The following is a 16,456-nucleotide window of genomic DNA, read 5'->3' as shown; positions in this document are numbered from 1 at the left end:
AAGAGGTCAACAACAACTACCTTTTATGAAAGCATTAATTTTATGCCACAGACGAATGAAATGAAACAGAAATCAAGAGGCACATTTATTGACTTTTAAAAAGCTTTTGACATCATAATAGTCTGCTGTCAAAGCTTGGAAAATATGGTATTTGTGGTCTGTCCAACAGCTGGATCAGTTCCTTCCAGAGCAATCTTCAGCAAAAGGTGAGCATCAGGTACACTAATGTCAGTCTTGAAACTGTTTCTTAACATTTTTCAAAGTATAACCTAATTAAATATGGCACAGACCAAGGATCAGTACTGGATCACTTCTCTTCAGTCTGTACAATAATGACCTAAGCTTTAACATTGATGCTTATAAAATCATCATGGATGCTCTTAAAATCATCTTATTTGCAGATGTGACATGAAAATTTTGTTAAAATGTGAAAGTAAGGAAGAATTACAGCAATAATTAACTACCATCTGAACAGGTCTTAGAGGCCCAACAGTACTGACCAGCCACCATGTCATCCTTGGTTGATAGGCACACAGGATGGCGACATGAAGAGGCGTGTGGCCAGCAAACTGCTCTCCCGGCTGTTGCCAGTTTTTGTGACCAGAGCTACTAGTTCTCAATCAGGTAGCTCCTCAAATGGCCTCACAAAGGCTGAGTGCCAACAGTGCTGGGCAGACTTGGACACCCAGCCAAGAGCTAACCATGCCCATTTCCCTCTATCGCCGGTCGAAGTGGCCGTGCGGTTAAAGGCGCTGCAGCCTGGAACCGCAAGACCGCTACGGTCGCAGGTTCGAATCCTGCCTCGGGCATGGATGTTTGTGATGTCCTTAGGTTAGTTAGGTTTAACTAGTTCTAAGTTCTAGGGGACTAATGACCTCAGCAGTTGAGTCCCATAGTGCTCAGAGCCATTCCCCCCCCCCCCCCCTCTATCAACAATGAAGAAGGTATAACAGTACAACAACTAAATTCTTAGGATCTGATGGGAATTGGTGTTATCACTGCAGCAGGGCCTTTGGCACAGTAATAATTAGACACAGTCATAAAACAGCTCAGCAACTGGGCACAGAACAATCTGTTTTTACTAAATAGTAAAAAAGCTGTCACATGAACTTTCACAATGTTCCAAACAAGGATATGTACATCCCATTTCTCCCTATCAACAATGAATAAAATATAACAGTACAGCAACTAAATTCTTAGGATTATGACTGCAAAGCAATATAAAATGGAATAAGCATTTAGATTATCTTACCATAAAATTGAGTAAGACCTGCTGCCTCCTTTGCTCACTAAAATTCTGATGTAGCAAAAAAACAGAAAAGAGTGTTATTATACCCAAATTCGTTCTCATCATAAATGTGGGGTCACATTTTAAGCTAACTCTAAAGCACCCATCATCATATTCAAACTGCAAAAAAGGGCCATTACAATCATGTATGGATGCAAATCTAGAGATTCATATAAAGCTTTGTATGAGGTCTTTGGTATCCCTCCTTCACCATGCATCTACATTGTGGGAACTCTTATATTTTTAAAAATAAGTGTAATAGGAAAGGACAGTAGACTGCAAAAAGCTGTGATATTATGAGCAATTTACAAGATAAAACAAAAACTTACATATGACCCAAATCAATACATCCCTGTACCAAAACTGTACTTTCTGCATGGGCATTAAATTTTAAGAAAAGATTCTCACACACATAAAAGAAAATACTGAGATCAGAACCACTGGAAAATCTTTAAAGTCATCTTTATAGGATCACTACTTGTAATCTGTTGAAGAATATTTAAATGTTTGAAATGTATTATTTGTAATTTTAAATATGTATGCATATAAATCACCTTCATCCGTGTAGATATTAATTGACTTGTCGAATGTCTTATAATAAACTGCTTTTGTGCTATCCTCGAACTGAGTTACATCGTCGCCTCCTGCCAAAACTTTTGGCACACAGTATAACCAAATATATGTGTTACTTACAAAGACTTATGTAAGTTAACAAATAATTACCATTCTAACATTAATTTTGTAAAATAAAATTACTTTTATATCTTTTCTGTTCTGTGTTTTAATTATAAAACATAATTAAAAAGTTACTAATAGCTGGTTAGTATGGATGTGACAGAATCAAACGTATAATTGTTAGTTATGTATATTCTACTCCCAGAGTATATTTCTAATAATTTTATCTGAATTTTGTGTACAAAAGTGACAAACTATGCTTATCACTACGACGTCACGATATGAAATGGAGAAACGGATACCCATTGAAATGAGTTCCTATACCTTAAACACATTACAAACTGCATCCCTCTCCTTGCGAATACAAGAACAGATTCACACTAACCGATAGTTACCTCAGTATTTTGAAGTCGAGGAATACCACAATGTCATCGACATGCATTTTGCCTGTCTTTTGCCGTTCAAACGTGGGCATCTTTAATTCACACTGTGTAAAATATGTCCAGTGACAACACTATCTTACTCGTGCCCGGCCAACGTCACCCTATTCTTGTTTCTGCCACAGAGCATTACTGTAGGACAGCCGTGTACAGACTCGCTAGTATTGTGGGCCGCACCACTCACTATGACTATTTAATGGCCTCAAAAAAAGTTCGTATTTGTTCCATAAGTATCAATTTTATTTAACAAATATAATTACAACAATGGATTTGTACAGAAACATTATCTCCTGTCTATTAGGAAATGAAAGACCAGCACAAAAAAAATTGCAAGAGCGAATGATGAGGGGGCAGGCTGTATAATGAATTAATATGTATATTATTAATGTTGTAGATGACTTGTGCATCAGTTTGTTGACACACTCACACAGTCCTGTGTCTGCACATATTTTAAAGTTCTACTTTTTACCTTTTATTCTTCTGGTGATTTCTTGTGAGGTCTATTATATCACCACTTCTTTCAATAGTTATTCCCTCGCTAGACGTAACGTAGGCAAATCGGACACAACTATTGCTAAGTCTTATCGGTCCAGAACTTAACATTGATTACAGTAGTTGATGATGAATTAATTCATAAACCCACATATATTTCTCTCTGTATATTTTACGTATAGATTACAGAATAGATAGTAAAATCTTCTCATATAAATCGATAAGCTCGAATCACTCACATCCTTAAAGTAGCACGAGACGAGAGACCATCTCAAAAAGGAAAAAAAAAAAAAAAAGATCGTAAAATAACAAATTTTTAGAATGACTCTTTCTTCCTTTCAAAAAATTTTGATTACCTTCTAAGTAACATCATAGCTGCCATTAGATCAATGGTGGGTATTTTGGAATGAGACGTTATTGGGGCAGGGAGAGGGGGGGGATCTGCTGGAGGCCAAACCGCACAATAACCCCGGGTTCAGTGTGGGGCGGCAGTGGGGTGGATGGATTGCTGTGGCCTGTTGTGGAGTTGTGAACCAGTGAGGGCTATGGCGGGACAATGCCTCTCCATTGTTTCTAGGTCCTCGGTTCAATACAAACACAATAAATCGACAGTATATTCCTTTAATTAATACAAAGATGAAGTACAACAAAATTCCAGCTAAATAATTTATTATTACCCTATCACAACTCAAATTCAAAACTGCTTCTGCAGACTTTCCATGAATATGGGGCCAGCAGTCTCCTCTTGCAACATTTAGGCTTGATAAAACACTCCATTATTTTATAATGTACTGTAAACCAGGTATACTTTGACATATTTTCAGATTCAAATTTGATTATCAGTAATGTATAACCCCGTGTTATTTATGGTATTGGACATACGGACTGGAATGAAATGATTATATACTAATTAATACAATACATTTTATTAAATGCAGCGGAAGTAATGGTAACATTGTAGGCAGTCAGAGTTAGCGTGGCTCTGAGGACACATTGACCAGCCTACACTTTCAACACAGCCATCAACTATCATTCCATTTGTGGTCAAAATTTCAATAACACAGTGAATAAATACCCTGATCTAAAGTTTTCTTAATTGCTTTATTTAGCCTCATTAAAGAAAAAAATTCCTAGTATTTAAACAGTGTGGTCCAACATGAAAATTCTAAATACAATGAAACGTTCTATAGTAGGATGGAGTACCACACACGCAGCTCCAAATTTAGTTGAGCATAAGATCTAGAGTTCAATACATCTTAAAACCTAACTCCTCATTTCAAAACGTTCAGTGCAGTTAGAACTAAGGTTATCTGTTCTTAATGTATCAAATCAGTATCTGGGGTTTGTGGGCAAACTAACTTCATTCCTTGTTTCTGGAGATATTTGCTGTTACACGTTTCACCCAAACCACTGCCTGAAACACAATACCTTACAATTTGAGCAATGTATGACATTTGTTTTTCTTTGCTGTGGGCACACTAACTATTACAAATGAGTCTTTGTCTATATACCAATGGTTAATGTTTGTAGTCGTTAATCATTGGCATCGACACTGTCCCGTGAAATGTGTATCTGTAACGCTAATGTAACAATGACCAGTGGTCACAAACAGAGAAATCACACACATAACCTCAGAAATCGTAATACACTGGCACATATATACATGTGAACAAAAAACTAATCAGGGATCTGTTTTAAGAAGTAATTGAGTAACATACACAATATAGTTGAAAACACTGTCGGATTTCCAGGTAAATGATATTGGTGGATTTTGCACAACCAGATTTTAACGCACTTTTTCGTCTACAACTGTAAGTCACAACAGATATGCCAATAGCTGTGCAAGGAAATGGCACTACATGGCATCATCTAGTGCCTACTGATGGAACATTCCACCTAACACCATATACTAAACACCCAACTGAGAGCCAAGGGAGAGCTGTAAAACTTTTAGTACATGGAGTGGTTAAAGTAACCACAGCGGTCAAAGTCTAACTGGTCTACAGTAACTAAACTCCTGCTATGTCTCCCGGCCCATGGAAATGCCAGAGACCACACACTGAATGAAATTGTCCAGTTATCGACGTGGACTGTCTGACACGTCTCTACAATCATTAATGATTCGAACAACAGAAATTGGGGTGTAGATGATTGGAGGCACGTAATAAGGTACAACAAGTTAAGATATTGCCCGTTTTTGAGGCATAGAGAGTATTGGTGGCCCACGAGGCATTTAACCTGCACCACGTGGGAAGTGTAGGTCAGGCCAGAGTTAGTTCCATGACTTTTTGGGGGGGGGGGTTTCCGTATCTGACTTGGACCCACTCATTCAGGTTGCTGTCAACATCAGTCAGAATGCTTATTATGCTTATTACAACATTCTGGTGACCAAGTGTTGCCATTTCTTCAGCTGGGTTGGTGCACAATTTTGTAGCGTTTTTTTGAAGTTTAATAAACACAACAGATAAATGTAACAGAAACTTCAGTCATCAATAATATATTATCATTCACTATTTACAGCACTCTGGCAACGCCGGGGTAGCTTTTCAATTCTGCGACTGTAGAAATCACCCATTTTTTGAGGGAAGAACTTTTTGATCCATATTCAGAGTGCATTTTCATCCAGAAAGAAAGCACCTTGAAGGTTGTTTGATAGAGTGTGGAAAATGTGAAAACGTGAGGGTGCATGATCAGGTGAGAAAAGTGGGTGCAGAACTTGTGTATAGTATTTTTTGTCAGTCTAGCAGAATGCAGGCAGCCATTATTGTGGAATAGCATCACTTCAACACAGTCTTCCTGGTCATTGTTCTTGGACTGCATCTACAAGACATCTCAGTTGTTGACAATAAATGTTAGCAGTGATGGTTACACTTTGTGGAAGCAATTTGTAGTACACCACATCAGCACTATCCCACCAGATGCATAACATCACCTTTTAAGGATGCGCACAGACCTTTGTATGGGGAGTTGCTGCTTTGTTTGGCCTTGACCATTCCTTTTTTATGACTGTGTCTAATTACAACATTTTTTGTCACCAGTAACAATACAGGATAGGAATGTTCAGTGTTGTTCGAGCCAATTGATGACGAGCAAGCAGAGATGCATATTATGTCACCTGCTGATTTTTGTGATTTTGGCTTAGAGCCTGCAGTACCCGTACACCTAATTTTTGATCCTCCCCCCTTGCGTGCAAATGTTGCACAATGGAATAATTATCACAGTTCATCACAATAGCCAGTTCTCAAAGAAAATATAATGATGTGGATTAAAATGTTTAAATGATCATCATCAAACCCCAAAAGTCTTCAACACCTAGCGAGGTGGCGCAGTGGTTAGACACTGGACTCGCGTTCGGGAGGACGACGGTTCAATCCCGCGTCCGGCCATCCTGATTTAGGTTTTCCGTGATTTCCCTAAATCACTCCAGGCAAATGCCGGGATGGTTCCTCTGAAAGGGCACGGCCGAATTCCTTCCCCATCCTTCCCTAATCCGATGAGACCGATGACCTCGCTGTCTGGTCTCCTTCCCCGAAACCAACCAACCAACCAATCTTCTTCAACATCAAGAATCAATTATGTCAAAATTATCCTCCTTATAATGAGAAAACCATTTTCTTGCTGTATTCTGTCCAGTGGCATTATCCTCATACGTGACGCAAATGTTTCTGGCTTCTTACGTTGCAATCACTCCCGTACTGAACTCCAGCAGAAGAATATGTTGCAAATGTTCCAATTTCTCCACTGGGCACTCTATTTTCTAGCATCTACAGCTCCACTCTCTGTCTCCAGACAACAAAATGGTAATATGTAAACTCAAATAAGAACAGTGAACTACAAATAAAAAATGACAATTGATAAATAAACCGATAGCAACCAGAATACCAACATGCAAAACAAAAATGCTATGAACTTGTGCATCAACCTAATACATCATACCAATTTGCTATGGACAGTCCCACCTTCCAATGTGATGACAACCGTGTGCACAGCAGCATTCATTTGTTGCCAGTTTCGTGAACACTCAGGCACCCTATTGCACCTTGCTTGGTCTGATGAGTCACCTAATCTCAGTTCATTCAAAAAGTCTGGGACTATTTGAATCAGCAGGTCAAACACGGCAATTTGACATCTCAATTTGGACTCACCCCATTGCCAAATGCAGGCCATTGTCAAGGTGATGTTACATGGTATTAGCCTGCTGTCTCCTGAGGGACATTAATTTTATGTTTGTTGTACTTATGTTTAAATAAAGTGCTTGACTAATATTCCAATCACATCCCATACCTCATCTAGAATCAACTATAAAGACACATGTCACCATAAATTAATGCCATTTAACTTGTACTATATTTACCTCGTTCTGTATTTCAGTCGCACCAATCTGTATTACACCACACTTGATATGAAACAGTTCACTTGAACCACTTATCACTTCATTCACACACCTGGCAATCCCACCTACATCAAGGACCACTTCAACACCATTACTTCAGTCCTACAGCTTCAGAACCATGATTACACAAACTCATACCACAGTCAACCCACTTCTGTCACACCATCACTACTTTTCTTTTTGAAGCTAACTAGACGAAGTGCATTGTATCATAATCAAACTGTCAATACAGAAAAACAATCACCAAAACATTCCTTAATTAAAAGACTTCCTCGTATAACGTAAACCATTCTGCTATGTGTTAAAAGGCAGGGAATAAGCCAGGACTACAAGAAATGCAGCCGTGGTGATCGGTTTTTTCAGTTCAATAAACTTTACCAGCAGGCATAAACTTTAGGGTTTTTATTTTATTTCAAACACAACCAGTTTCGGTAATTCATTTTGCCATCTTCAGACCCCATACACTTTTTTCAAATCGACGAGCTTATCGTACAGCGCTTTAAAGCTGGATATTGTGAATCCCAATTGTTGTGCAACTGAGTCATATGAAAGCATAGTTTCTTCAACAATTCTTTATTGAACGCAATGAGAATTACACACACGAAAGAACGGTGTGTTATCTACACACCCTAATTTTCCACGTAATCTCAGCCACGTTCTGTGGCCTTCCTCCAATGTGAAACAAGGGTGTATATGCCCTGTCGGTACCAATCCTTGTCCTGGTGGCAGAGTCAGTGTTTCTCTGTGTGAACTTCCTTTGCTGCTCGACAGATAGATGCAGTGCCAACTGCCGAGACGTAAAGCATCTGTACTTGCGAATGACAACATCAGCTCACTGCAACATCTCAGGTGTGACAGCCACGGATGGTCTCCCCGACTCCTGCAAATCGTGGAGCTCCGCAGAACTGCCTTCTGATGACTTTGCCCTCTGTGCCCAGTGACTAACTGTACTTCTGTCAACAGAAGATGCTCCATAGACTTTGCACAAGTATTTGTAAATATTCCCCACAGTTTCTTTCTCTGCAGTGAGAAATTCAATGATGGCATGTTGCTTGTAATGTACACAACCTACAGATGCCATTTTAAAACTGTCCTACAGCTATGCTATCTGTCGGAAGTGACGAAACTTTGTGCATTCGTTCAGGAGACTTCAAATAATATACACGTAATGTTTTGCATTCTTAGCATTGTTTTCCTCTGAGAAAAAAGATGTGGTGCATTACTTTTTGGGTGACCCTCATATAACGATACTATGAATCGATGCTGAATGGCAACACAGTCATTCTACACAATGCGGAAACAGCTGTAGGAAGAGAAATATCATAACAAAAACAATTTAGACAAGCTACTTAATGCTATGGTACTGCAGCAAAACTTAATTATTCAGGAGAGAGGAACTGATTTTAAAACTATTACAAAAATTGAAGGTGGATGGGGGAGAAAGAAAAGGAAAGGAATAACTGATATCAGCTGCATTGGGACTTTACGCAAAATCGGCAGCGATGAGTGAAAATGAAATGTGCGTACACACAGAAGATTGTGGATTCACTGCCCATTGAGGCAAATCAATTATATGAATGCACAGTGTCTGTTCTTTCAGACATGTCTGATGCCATGGAGTACGCGGATGGAGGCTGCGGATAAGTGGCGCTATGTGGGAACGTGAGTTGTCCAGGGAGTGTGCTGAGATAGTCTGCGATAAACATTGTATCTGGATGGTGCTATGGTTAATGCAACTGCCTAGTAAACAGGAGATCCCTGGTTTCATTCCTGGTCTGGCACACATTTTCAATCATTACTGCCAATTCTGCATAAAGTCTCGATGCATCTGATATCAACAGTTCCTCCCCTCCCCTCCCCTCCCCTCCCCTTTCTCCCCCTGTCATCTTCAATTTATGCAGTATGCGTCACAGCTGCAGATTTCGTGTGGTGTCTGTTCTTTCAGTCATTTCCTTCTATTCCTGTATTGGACCACTAAAGCTCTTCATGTTCCACCCCTTCCACTAGGTGGCACAGGCTGGTTTATGGATGATTCAAAATGTAGAAAGAGACATGAAGTTACATTGACTCACATATATTTAGAGTGCAGAACAGAGTTTACACAATTATGTGTTAGATCACTTTTTATCTTCTTTATGTCTTGAAATTGTTTCAGATTGGCATCATTTCATTTCTAGTTTCACAGTTATGAACTTGGCTGTTAATTCCTGATGACTACAGAAAACACACACATTTGTAATATATAACCCTGCATGAATCACGATATTAAGCTCCTTAAAAATATTGGCACATAAATTAGTTCCCCTTTTATAATCTCTGTTGTATTTGAAGGGTAAATTACTTTTTAGCAATACTTTTGTTTCTGCAGAATTTCAAACAATGTTACGACAGATCTGAAAAATATGAAAGCAAACACTTAGTTCATATCAGCATTATTTTCAGGAAATATATTTTATTGGGAAAGACAGGCAAGTGTTCGTAAACTCCATAAACAACTGTTCTTTTCATTTAAAGCAAATAGATTTAATGGAAATGGAAATGAGTGTTTGGCGTCATTGGCCGGGAGGCCCCTTACGGGGCAGGTCCGGTCGCATTGGTGCAGGTCTTATTACATTCGATACCACATTGGGTGACCTGCATGCCGGATGGGGATGAAATGATGATGAAGACAACGCAACACCCAGTCCCTGAGCAAAGAAAATCCCTGACTCCACCGAGAATTGTACCCAGGCCCCTTAGGACGGCAGTCCGTCACGCTGACCTTCACCTATCAGGGTGGACATAGATTTAATAAAAGTTATCTACATTGAGTAATATTTGTTACCCACAGTTAAACTCACATATCAGTAGTTTTGTTATGATGAGTGAGTAAGCGAGGTACTGTACTTGCAACAACATTAGCTGCCCTCACATGTGTGTCCTGTTAAAATCATTTTCACAAATATAAGATCAAAATCAAAAAACAGTAAATAGCTTTTAAAAACAGTAAATATTTTCCCATGATTCACATAATATTCTTCAAATCAATGAGTATTTTAAACTTACACACTTTGTTCTCCTTCAGGGTTCAAGCTATCTCCATACCAAATTTCATCAAAATTGGTTCAGTGGCTTAGTCATGAAAATGTTACAAGAGTATTTTCATATTTGTGATAGTACTATAGTATGGATAAAGCTTTCAATTATATCTTTTTTCTGTGATCTAATTTTGATTAAATAAAGCCCATATGCTGCTCTAGGCTACGCTCAAGTTAATTATAAAAATACATATGGTAGTTTCGGAGAAGAGTGTTCACACAGACAGACATTACAGTTTTCTTATTAGTATAGATATGTGACATATGACCACTTTGTTTTAGGTAGATGCTGTGGACCTGCCACCTGCAGCAGCTGAAACACAGACACAGAAACCAGCTCTATATCTGTGTGACAAATGTCCAAACGCATTTAAAACTGAAACAGAGTTCATCGCACATGTGGAGTCTCACAAGGTTTGGCATGCATTAACTGAATTGTAATTCTCTAATTCAGTTTTATTTTTGTAATGTTTTTATTTAAGTATAATGAAGCAGAGCAGATATAAGGAAATTAACTTCTGTAATAGTTTCCACTTCCGAAGAACACTATAACTGACAACTGTTGGGAAGCTTCCTAAGCTTGTGAAATATACATGTAGATTTCCAAGACAGAGCAGGCCTGTGGACAATTTTTAATACACTTTACCACAAAAACTTCTTGTGAACATCTACAGTCATCCTTAATAAGCAATAGTCTTCTTTCATTTGCTGTTCTTTCCTCCATTATATCAAAATTCGTGTCTGGAAATTATAATATGTCTGAGTAGTGAAATAAGTGGAAATACATATCCATTCATTGATTAAAACCACTATATTTCAGTATTTTCTCCAGCTGCTTTAAATGTGTCTGAATACAGTTGATGCAGAAGAAGAAAAGATGCTTCAGAAAAATGACTGTCACAGCCCTCAGTTGTTTTCTCACAGACTATGCCTTCTTTACATTCGCATCTGATGTATTGGATACACAAGTTGACAATATCACAGTCTACTCTCTTAAATTATTGATGTTGATATAACACTGTAGCCTATGTACTGAATTGTTATTTTCAGTGTTCACTCTCACAGTTATTTACATGCCAACTGCCATTGTGAATACTTTTACTTTTGTTATGAATACAACAACAGTTGTCTACAAGTGAAGTAATGGCTCTAATCTGCAGAAAAATTCTAATAGCTACATAACTTGCATATCGGTATGCACCAGCATAACTCGTGACTGTATCAGAATACTGTCCAGTCCTGATGATATTATATACTTGTATACTTACAAAGGAATGTGTGACCTTGAATGCTCAGAACAGCATGAAAATGTGTTTAGAATATGAATCGCACATCCCAAAAACAGTGGTATCAGCCCGGAATGAGATTTTCACTCTGCAGCGGAGTGTGCGCTGATATGAAACTTCGTGACAGATTAAAACTGTGTGCCAGACTGAGACTCGAACTCGGGACCTTTGCCTTTTGCTGGCAAGTGCTCTACCACTTGCCCGCGAATTGCAAAGGTCCCGAGTCCGAGTCTCGGTCTGGCACACAGTTTTAATCTGTCAGAAGTTTTAGTGGTATCAGCCGTTGCATGTAAAACACGTTTTACTGTGAGACATTTGAATGATCACCCGTACAAAGTCTAAGAGAGAGAGACTTCACTAATGTGGAGAAACAGAATATTGATACAATAGGATCAAAATCGCGTGTATTTCACTGTTGTAACTTATTATATTCCCCTCTGCTATCTGAACAATAAACTTTTTTTGGTGACCTGATAAAATTGCACAGCCTTTCAGTCTTCGAAGTGCAGCTGTAGGATTTCAATGAACTGGTCAAAGCAAAGTGGAACAGGCAACATGCAACGTGCACACTAAAGCCACTTTTTTACATTCAATAACGTTTTTGCATTCAAGCAGTCCAGTATCGAATGCCACACTGATTATATTTTTTAACATTGATATTGGCCTGCCTGAATGCAGAAGGGATGTTGAATGTGAAAAAATGGGTTCAGTCAGGTGCACATATTGTTCCATTCCACTTCGCTTTGAGCAATTCGTCGAAATCCCATGCTTATACTTTGAAGACTGACAAGCAACCCCTCGAGTACAAGGTGCTAAAGGCCATTGACGTTTACAGAATTTGACATCTCATGCATTGTCTATCGTGCAACCACAATATTGGCTGCTAATGGCAAGAAAAACAAAGATTGCATTATACCTACAACAACAATTGCCGAAATTGACATTTTTCAGAAAGGAACCCAAGAAATTTTGCAGAGTGAGAAAGAAGTGGTAGATGAAATATTAAGTGTTTCTGCAAGATGGGTCAGTGGAATGTGTGGTTTACAAGTGTGTGGAGAAGTACAATGACGATAATATGTGCTTAACAAGTGAAAGTGATACTGAACCAGGTGTCGAACCGTGTAGTTTACCATCCTTGTTGGACAGCAAGCCACATATCCCATCCCCAGTGAAATGTAGTAAAGGATAATTGTTGTCGAAGGAGCGGGAGTACTAAATATAATTATGCACATGGAAGATCATCTGCAGCTTAGTTAAAAAAAATTATGAACCTATTTTGGATAAATCCACAGCAATATGACAGTGTATTGCATATGAAAAACTATGGATATTCAAGGGAAGACAAGGCGCACTCGTTACAAGAACAGATGTTTATGTGTTTCAAGGATGCTCGATACAATACAATTTACAGGATGTGTGTGATAATGGAAGCAGTGGATGGTTGCATAAGTTCAAACAGCGCTACAGAATAAGAAGAAGTAAGACAACGAAGTTTGCTAGCCAGAAAATTTCTAGATGAGATAAACAAATTTATTCCATCGCTCAGTAAGGAATTTGTTTCCAACTCTGACCAATCAGGATTTGAAGAGGAAATGCATATGAAAGAAACCCTGGAAACTAGAGGTACCAAGGGGGCTATATCAAGATCACCTAACATCAATGCCTTAATGCATTTGTATACATTTATGCTTATATTATAAGATGAACATCAACAAAAGCAAAACAAGGGTAACGGACAGGTGATGCCGAATGAATCTGATGAGCAAATGAGGCACTGAAAGTGGCAGATGAGTTTTGCTATTTGGGCAGCAAAACAACTGACAATGCCAAAATAAAGAGAATTTACAAGGGGTGTTCAATAAGTAATGCAACACAATCTTTTTCTGAAATCAGTTTATTCAGGATTCCAAGACACCATATTATTCCCCACTCTTTTGACTAAAAAACCCTATTTTTCAACATAATCTCAGTTCAGTGTGACAGCCTTACATCACCTTACTGGGAGGGCCTGTATGATTGACATCAGAACCAACGTCTTGCTGCATCAATAACCTCCCCATCATCCACGTACTGCTTCCCATGGAGTGCATCCTTCATTGAGCCAAACAGATGGAAGCTCTTTATGGTGAGGAACCCAGTAGGCGAACACCGATAGCAACCCAACTGGTAGACGAGTGTGTCAGCACTACCTACAGAGATGTAATAATGGCTGATGGTATGTATTTCTACAACTGTTTGATTGTGATCCATTGATCACCTCGAACGGGAGTGTCCACACTTTCCAACACTGCAGAGCTGAGATGTGTGTGGCTGGCCGCCATGTGGGAGACCGGACAGGTCTGTGCAACCTCGTTACGATGATGGCATACACCTCGCCCAATGACTCACCGTGCTTTTGTTCACTGCCGGGCATTCTACAAGTGCCTATGAATATCTGTGCTGCTCTTGTTGTCTGCCAGAAGAGACTCGTGACAGCTCTTTGCTTGGAAAGCACCTCCATTACAGATGCCATTTTGAAGGCTGCATACAGTGCTGCCACATGTCAGAACTTCATGAAACCAAAGGGGCTGAAGTGGGAATATTCCACGATCTCCAACAAATTGCACATTTTTTATGACCAAAATTTGCTGACTGGGCAACAGCAAGAAAAGCATTTCTTAACACCTAGTATAAGTTTAATTATAATAAAGTCTTTATTGTTGTAATTCAGAAAGATGTAGGTTGCAGTAGGTACTGTGAAATGAAGAAGCTTGCACAGGATAGAGTAGCATGGAGACCTGCATCAAACCAGTCTTGGACTGAAGACCACAACAACAATTGTTGTGATTTGTTTGGAGTGTAGCCTTGAATGGATCTGAAATGTAGATGATAAGCAATTCAGACAAGAAGAGAATAGATGCTTCTGAAATGTTGTGCTACAAAGAAATCGGAAGATTAGATGAGTACATTGAGTACCTAATGAGGAGGACCTCAATCAAATCGTGGAAAAAAAAAAGTTATTGGATGCCTGGACCAAAATAAGGAGTCAGTTGAAGGACACATCCTGAGGGATCAAAGAATCATCAGTTTGGAAATGGAGGTAAGTATGGGAGTAAAAACTGCAGAGGGAGGCCAAAGCATGAAAAAAATAAACAGGTTCAAGTGAGTGTGGGTTGCAGTAGTTATGCAAACATGAAGGGGCTTGCATACAATAGACTAGTGTTATGAAACAATGACAAACACTTCATTAGCTATTTGATCTACTTGTCTAATCATCATTCTCCTGTAGCACCACATTTTAAAAGCTTCTTTTTTTTTGTTGCCTCAACAGTTTATCATCTGTGTCTCACTTCTGCACAAGGCTTCACTTTTAGGTATCTGGGAAGAGGTAGACACAGTCTCACACTGTAAACGGTTGACATAAACATAAGAAAGAAGAGCATTTAATGATTTATACAATTTCTTTACACCTAAGGTCTATGTTTTTTAAGTCAGTGTATGCACTGTAAATTTAAAAAAAAAAAAAGGAATTTAGGTCAATTTTGTGTTTATTGAAGAAAAATACTAATGTTGTTTCAAATTTGGCTCTTTACAGGTTCGAAAAGCTCATCCGTGTGATAAGTGTGAGAAGTCTTTTAACCGGAAGTCGGAACTCAATGTGCACTCTCGAACGCACTGCGAAGTGAAGCCGTTCGCCTGCGACTTGTGTGAGAAGACATTTGCACAGAAGAACAACCTGCGGCGTCACCTGCGAACACACTCTGGCGAGAAGCCCTTCCCGTGTTCTCTGTGCAGCCGAACTTTCGCTCAGAAGGAGTTACTCGTAATGACAATTGATGATCTAATGTACTGCAGAAATATAACGAGTTTGCCACAAGCTAGGGCAATAACTTGATGAAGCTTCATTTTGCTTGTCACCTTATAAGTAGGTTTACGTTAAGTAATTATTTAATTGTTCCAACTGTTATGAAAATAAGTCTTTATCATACGTAAGGATTAATTTTAACAATATTATGAAAAGTATAGATTGCTATTCACTACAAAGAAGAAAAGTTGAGTTGCAAACAGGTGTAATGAAAAGACTGCTAAACATTTCAGCTTTTGGACAGAATAAGTCTTTCTTTCTTCGGAAATAGAAAATGCACACACATTCACTCAAACACTGCTGAAACACATGTAACCACTGTCTCTGGCTGCTATGGCACTCGTTGCAGTCTGCAGTCAGGTCACAGCAACTGGTGGTAAACCGTGTGTGTGTGTGTGTGTGTGTGTGTGTGTGTGTGTGTGTGTGTGTTTCTATTTCTGGAGAGGACTTTATTTGTTCAAAAGCTTAAATGTTTAGCAGTCTTTTGATTATGTGTGTCAGCAACACAAAGTTTTCTCTATGTGAAGAGTAGCAATCTATCCTTTTGATAATACTGTTGTTATTCCATCTTGGACTTTCCATTGTCTAAGGACTAATTTTGTGCATTTGGGGCCTGGAAGTGATGACAGCAACCACTGTTCACCAAAGTTTTGAGCTATTTGAAGAGGTGTCTTTAAAGAAGTCATTTTCCTGAGGCAGTTTTCTAACTGAAATAAACACTTTATTTCATTAGAGATTAGCTAATTTTAGTTGGTGAATAATGCAACCAGATAACTTAGCCCATTTAGACATTTTCTAGCAATATCACACAAGAAATGTTACATACTCCCATTCACAGAAAATAATAATAAAGTTGCAAATTGTAGAGACCAGACCAGCTTTAAAAAATATTGACACTCTTTCAAGGTATTGATCAGTGCACTTCTCGAGAGTGACAGAAATTCATTTTGCTCTGAATGAA

At 38.8% G+C, this 16,456-nt stretch overlaps 1 protein-coding gene across 1 annotated transcript in view; it reads left to right on the top strand.

Moving 5' to 3' along the window:
* LOC126209909 (zinc finger protein 271-like) overlaps nt 1-16,456 on the top strand; it is a 129,622-nt gene that overhangs the window by 94,958 nt on the left and 18,208 nt on the right. Inside the window, exons 5-6 of the mRNA XM_049939030.1 lie at nt 10,648-10,779; nt 15,226-15,453. Coding sequence (XP_049794987.1) covers nt 10,648-10,779; nt 15,226-15,453 — 360 coding nt within the window. The remainder of the gene's footprint in view (nt 1-10,647; nt 10,780-15,225; nt 15,454-16,456) is intronic.

The sequence above is a fragment of the Schistocerca nitens genome, chromosome 10 (genome assembly GCF_023898315.1).
Source record: "Schistocerca nitens isolate TAMUIC-IGC-003100 chromosome 10, iqSchNite1.1, whole genome shotgun sequence".
Taxonomy (NCBI): Eukaryota; Metazoa; Arthropoda; class Insecta; order Orthoptera; family Acrididae; genus Schistocerca; species Schistocerca nitens.
Note: the sequence above shows the minus strand (reverse complement) of the source record. Positions and strands in the feature narration are given on the sequence as shown.